Source organism: Bidens hawaiensis, unplaced genomic scaffold (assembly GCF_021521415.1).
Source record: "Bidens hawaiensis isolate Kalapana, Puna unplaced genomic scaffold, B.hawaiensis_p1.1 tig00007241_1, whole genome shotgun sequence".
In the NCBI taxonomy this organism is placed as follows: domain Eukaryota; kingdom Viridiplantae; phylum Streptophyta; class Magnoliopsida; order Asterales; family Asteraceae; genus Bidens; species Bidens hawaiensis.
In genome coordinates, this window is record NW_027491498.1 from 553,388 (window position 1) to 560,242 (window position 6,855).

Below are 6,855 nucleotides of genomic sequence, written 5' to 3' on the forward strand. Positions count from 1 at the left end.
AAATTTTTTATTGTGTTTTCATGTAAATCATCACGTAAACGGTTAGACTCGCACTGAATATGGTTTAAATATTTGTACACTGACCACATTAAAGATTTGTGTATGAAGACAGTAAATCAGACAAATCATTACCCAAGTATCATGCACACTGATCATCTACAGTTAATGGTTTTAAATTTTATTCATGTGATCAATTAATTCCTTCCAGTGAATTTTCTGATGACACAACAATTGATTTGACAAATAAATATCTCATAATGATGATCTGAATTCAACCGTTTATTTACAAAGCAACGACTATCAGGGTGTGCATAAAACCAATATAATCAGTTTACAATCGACAACTGAACCAGACTAAACCAAACCCAACCCAAAATTGACTGTTTGGTTGTGTTTCTCCAAACGGATTTCTCAGTACGCTTTGGTTTTGCATTTACTCAAAACCCGAAAAACCAAACCAAACGGACTTTTACAACCACACATAATCTATTAAATCTTTTGCATGAATTCAATCGCTCTATCGTTTGTTACTGAATTTATAGAGTATAACTTTTTTACCTTTATGCGTCCAGTACATTATAAAAAAATTAATACATAGCATAGCTCAAGTGTTTTATAAACTTTCATCGTTTATCAGAGTTTTATCAGGTCGAATGAATTCGAGTTAAACGAGTCAAGCCTAAGATATAATTCATAATAAACAAGCCTATTATAGGTAAAACCCGTATTAAACATCTATAACAATTTAGAAATCATCTGTGATTATACTTTTCACGTTAATATTAAGCGAACCAAAGTGATGAAACAACTTCTTCCCCGGGTTTCAGTTTTCACAAGAAACACAAAACGATCAAATTCAATCTGTAAAAAGTAACAAAACTCCCGTTATTGTATATTCTAACCGTCTCTTTATTTGACCCTCTATCTTCAAAAGCAACGTCAGTTTTGACCCAGTGGAACTCTTAAACGTTTTGACTCTTGAAAGCGGGGAACAAAAGCAATACTATAAATGCTAAGAAAGAACCTAAGATCATCTTGATAGCATACCCAACTGAATTTTGGTTGAAACCGGTGGACCCGCTAACGGATGCAGACGTTGCCATTGCTTCAGCAGAAGGCAAGGCTTCAATAACCGCATCAGCTAAATCAGTTATAAACGTAGAGGTGCAACCGAGAGCTGGGACCCGCCCCCAATTTTCAACCCCGGATTCAAGAGCCAGCTCTTTGTATTCCATATCTATTTCTTCAAGTGTCTCTATATGTTCACTCACAAAACTGCACATTCACAAAACCAAACACCAAAAATGAGCGGGTTGGGTAACATGCAACGGGTCAAAAAGGTAATTAGCCAGTAAACATGCTCTGTGTTCGTTCGTAACTTTAATCGTACAAACAATCTACTATGAACACTTAATCGAACAGAGTTTTCTTGTTAATCGTACAAACGTTCATTCGTTAATAATATAAACAAAGAGTTCAGAAACGTAAACGAACAAATAACACTAAGCAAAAACCGATTAAAAGTAAATGTGAACAACAATGTGTTGGGCCTGAATAGCTATTGAAACTTTTAGACTAAATTGTAATGGGCCTAAAAAATATATTAACAAACGTAAACTAACGAACTTAACCAAATGTAAACTAACGAGCGTATACGAACGAATATGAACACATTTAAATGAAAAAAACATAAACAAACATTCATGAACATATATGAACGAACGAGACAAGTTTTCATGTTGGTTCGTTTAACCAAATGAACAAACTTTTTTGTTCGTGTTCGTTTATTGAAGAAACGAACATAAACGAATCTCCCGCCGAACTATTCACTAAACATTCGGTTCGTTTACAGGCCTAGATAAATTTATGGCAAGGGTTGTGTCAGGTTGGGCGAGTCACTTTTTATTCCAAAATTTCAACTTGCAAAATTTTTGGTCACTTCAACAATAACAGTAACAACATATCTTTGAATAAAATAAAAATTAAAGGCTTAAGTTTAAAGCATTACCTAACAGGAACCGCAAGGAGACTCTTAATACCACTTTTGCCAAGCTCAACAAGTACTTCATCAGTGTAAGGTTTCAACCACTGAACAGGCCCCACTCGACTCTGATATAAAAAAAAAAGACGACGAAAATGAGAGCATTGCATACATCCCAATGTAAACTTCACTAATTACGTATTTATCCAAGACAGAACTACAATTGCGTACACCCCCTTGTAAACTTCACTAATCGCATAATTACCCAACCCAAACCTAAATTGCATATATCCCCTCCCTTATTGAAATATCACATAATGAGAAAATTATTCTTTCAACATTTAAAAAACCCTTTCAAAAAATAACCAACTGATTCCAGTTTTATGATTGGTCACCTGTATTTTTTATGACTATTACTCCAAAATCTCATAATATAGAAGAGTAGAGTGGATTATACATAGACAAAAGAAAGACAAAAGCGGGTAAATATGAAAATTTCAGAAGGACCCCCAAAAAAATAGCACTAATTAAAATGGGTAAATATGAAAATTTGAGAAATTTCGTATAAAAAGTATTGAAAAAATATTATTTAAAATGAGTAAATATGAAAATTTGAGAAATTTTATAAGTTATAGTAAAAAAAATAGTCCTTCCATTATTTATTGTTTAACAAAATAAATCAAAATGAGTAAATTTGATACTTGTTTCATTAAGGGAGTGGATATATGCAATTTTGGTTTTGAGATGGGTAAATATGTAGATTAATGAAGTTTACAAGGGGGGTAAATGCAATTGCCCCATAATAATAAACAAACCATCATATAAGTATCGTATTGATATAAATCTTTACACTTCCGGTTTAGTAGACTATCGTCTATAGAGCAAGATATAAACATAGAAACAAATAAACGACTAACATAAAAATAAGAAGTTAAATGGATAACCTGGTAAGCGAGTTTGTGCTCATTGTTAATTCCTCTAGCTTTAAGTTCTTGCATGATTAAATAGATGCAGTCTTCCATTTGATCCTTATATGGATCACCAGCATCTCTAACATAACTAACCGGAACCCCATGTGCACTAAAGAATATCATCACCTACAAATTTAATCCAAAAAACAATTTTAAACCTATATTCAGATTTCAAATTCCAAATATACAGAAAATGAACTAACCTCTTCAGGTGAACCAAAAGTTTGCAATTCTTTCTCAATTAAATCAGCCATTGATTTCATATAACCGCCACGTTGATACCATGATTGAATAATAGCAACAGGAAGTCTTGACAAAGTATTATCATCTCTGAAGATGTTAACTCAGATTACTTTTTGCTAAATGAAAGAATAAAACAATTAAATAACACCGAATGATGAAATTCTGATTTTGTTTACCTAAATAGGTTTTGAAGAACACGGACACTTGAACCAGTTGTGGAAATTGAATACTGAGGATAAAGAGGAAGCACAACGAGCTTCTTGATATTGTCCCGCTTAATCTGTCATGATTAAGAAATAAGCATCACTATTAGTATTTAAGATAGGCCTGCAAACGAATCATATCTTTGGCATGAAGTTTGGTTGTTTAATGAGTCAACGGACATGAACAAAACTTCCTGTTTATTTAGTTAGATGAACAGCATGAAGATGTCATATTCATTCATTTAAGTTTATGAACTTTCACTGATGTTCGTTTATGTTTGTTCATTTAAGTTTTGTTCATGTAGGTTTGGTTATATTCATTTAAATTTTTCAGACCATTATAATTTAGTCTAGTCTTTAACAATTATAATATATCACTCAATTGGTTTAGTTTATTAACGTTTTAGGCCCAACAAATAGATCTTCACGTGCACTTTTAATTGTGATTCGCTAAATTATGTATGTTCGTTTATGTCTGTTCATCCATGTGCAGTTATGTTCATTAGTTTATAATCATTTATGCCTGTTTATGTTCATAAACCGTTCGTCTATACCAATAACGGACGGATATAAACGAATACGAACATGTTCATTATCTTAAGGAACGAAGAAGAACAAGAAAACCATGTTTGTTGAATTGTTCATGTTCAATCGTTGCTCAGTTAAAGTTATACAGAGTCGAGCGGACACCGGCATTCCCTGTTCGTGTTCATTCAGATCATTTACACACCTAGTTTTAATCATGTAAACTCAAGCAGGAATGACTATAGCTTCCCCATTGGGCCCGCCTTATAAACTATAATTTTTGGGAGAATTAAGTTGTTTGTTACTTTGTTTAACACTTAATAGTTAATACTTGCCTGCTGAACAGCTTCCTCAGTAAACGGGTGCCAGTAACGCATGGCCACATAGACATTAGCAGCCACTTTCTTTGCTTCAAGTGCCAATTTAAGAGCATCAGCCTGCAACAAACAACAATGTTAGTAATCTTTCTCAGATTACTATTTTCTGATAAAACACATTACAAATTTTCTGATAAATTTATAACATATATTACCTGTTCATCTGTTATCTTTCTCAGAGGTGAACCACCTCCAATTGAAGCATACCCTTCTTTACTTTTGGGTGCCCTAAGTGTAGAAATGAGTCGTGCCAAGGGTCGTTGTAGAAACCTAAACAACCTTGGAAGACGAATGATGTCCTGTACCAATAAACATTAATAATAAAACAGAAGTATTGAAATTAAGTTGGCATAAAAACAGATATTGAAATGGGATTTGGTAACATACAGGGTCTGCAAATAAATTATACAGAAAGGGTTGAACATCATTAAGTGTATCTGGACCTCCAAGATTCATAAGAAGTACTCCAACTTTATCTTCATCAACATGTGAATGAGATTCAATAGCAGTTAAAGGATAAATACACGCTTCTGCAGAGCATAAGGTTTTTCCAGCTCGATTTCTGTTTTGAACAGTATCCAATTGCAAGTTTTGGAAGGTTCTTCCAGTTGTACCAGAGGACAAAGATGTTTGATGTGGTAGTTGACTAGCATGGCTGCAAGTTGGAACTTGAAGATTAATTGTAGGAAAATAACCATGAAAAATTTTCAAGTATTAACTTTTAACCTATCAACAATGCAACCCTAGAGGCTTTATGGTTTCTTAAATATGCTTATCTGGAAAAACTATAGGAATAGTAGCATAATACAAATAATTAAAGTATACATCGCGTATGCAAGGTGTTTGTTGTTTGAAATATCTAAAAACTATTTATAGATGATACTTTAAATTGTTAACCTTTAATTTGTAAACACTAAAATGTAAGATATTCTCATCATCTCTGGTCAGATTTTTTTCAATCGATGGTGAAATATGTTCGAATGCTTAAAACCCATTGCTCAATCGATAGTCAACTTTGTTTCAATCAGATTTGAAAAACTCAACACACATTGCAATCGACTAACTTGTTTGTTTACCGGTTAACTGCGTAAGGTGCTGCATCAGACCACATCACGCGTCTACCTCATAACGTGATGCACATATCAACTGAAGCGATGCGATACATCACCGCATCATGTGATGCGAGCATTTTAAAACCACCAAGTATCGACTGAACAAATTCGTCCAGAGACAGAGATGATGAGAGTATATTATACTTTAGTGTTTACAAATTAACAAGTCAAATTATATCCACATAGTTTCTTCAGTTCCTAACTCTAAGAAATGTTTTTTTTAACATTATTTGTGTTTTAAGAGTAGGCCCTATTAGTTGTAACTGTATATATAGCAATGTGTTTCCTTTCTTCATGCAGCTCCATATGCTAAAAGGTTCATACAAGTTATGAAAACTGTTGACACATAATTGTTGGGTTCGTAGGCCTTGTTGGCCCGGTTTATTATATGAAGTCAAAAGAGGAGACGGGTGTGGGCGGTCGGGCCCAAGCCCGGCCCGGTTTAGATTTCTTGCATAATAATTTACTAACCCTAGTTCAGTCTCTATATAAACAACATTATGTACTTGTAATATTTGGTCACTCAATAAAGATATACCTAGTTGCCACCCGTGGACGTAGGTCAGTTTAGACCGAACCACGTTAAATCCTCGTGTTCGTTTACTGCTTTCGTGTGTGTGTTCAGTTTCGTGTGTGCGTTTAATCCTAACAATAATATAGGTTTGAATCCACATAATTGTATGAAACTATATTTCATCAGCTGTTCAGCCCAACTTGCAAGAACTATTTAGTATATGAAGCAGGACCAAGAAGAAATGAGTCACTTCGATATCTATAGGATGACAACTAGTGGTTTAAAATCATCAAAAACAAATAATATTATAAAATAAAAAACTGTCTTAGATCCAGTTTTTGAACAAACAAACTAACTGCATATAGTCAGTCATATAGAACACGTATGAAATTCAGCTAGTCAGATTAGTAAACGGTTTTGTGTTGTAGCATCAAACAGTAACAAATGAGATGATAAAGAAAAAGCGCAAAAATTTGTTCACTGATGTATGAATTTGTTTCCCATCCATGATGGCGGGCAATGAGGCAGGACAGGGTGGTCGACGTGCCTGTGATCCATCACCTAGAGTTTGAATTTATAAACAAACCTAACTCACGCATCATACATACATACATACATACATACATACATACATACATACATACTTGCCCTAAAAGGTTAAAAAAACAAACCCTAACCAAATTCAACAAGAGTCAACCGATTCGTTTAACTGTAACAACACACCACATATCGAATTGATCATCAATAAAACAAAGTGCATACGATTATTATTATATTATTCAAGAAAATCAGCGATCAAACAGAAAAGGTAACTTACAGAGAAGGATCGTGTTTGGCTTTTGAGATGTTGAGACCGCCGGTGAGAGCATGAGAGCTCATTGCAACATCCATAACGTTCAGATTATTATTATTATTATTATAAAACTGGA

At 33.8% G+C, this 6,855-nt stretch overlaps 1 protein-coding gene across 1 annotated transcript; it reads right to left on the minus strand.

Moving 5' to 3' along the window:
• Nucleotides 1-704: 704 nt before the first annotated feature.
• Nucleotides 705-6,855, minus strand: LOC143634775 (ferrochelatase-1, chloroplastic/mitochondrial-like). Its single transcript, XM_077102771.1, has 9 exons — nucleotides 6,744-6,855; nucleotides 4,688-4,955; nucleotides 4,456-4,599; nucleotides 4,259-4,360; nucleotides 3,372-3,475; nucleotides 3,156-3,282; nucleotides 2,926-3,078; nucleotides 2,009-2,109; nucleotides 705-1,275 (listed from the first exon to the last, which is right to left on the minus strand). The coding sequence occupies exons 1-9, from the start codon at nucleotides 6,815-6,817 to the stop codon at nucleotides 963-965; spliced, it is 1,386 nt and encodes a 461-aa protein (XP_076958886.1). The 5' UTR covers nucleotides 6,818-6,855; the 3' UTR covers nucleotides 705-962.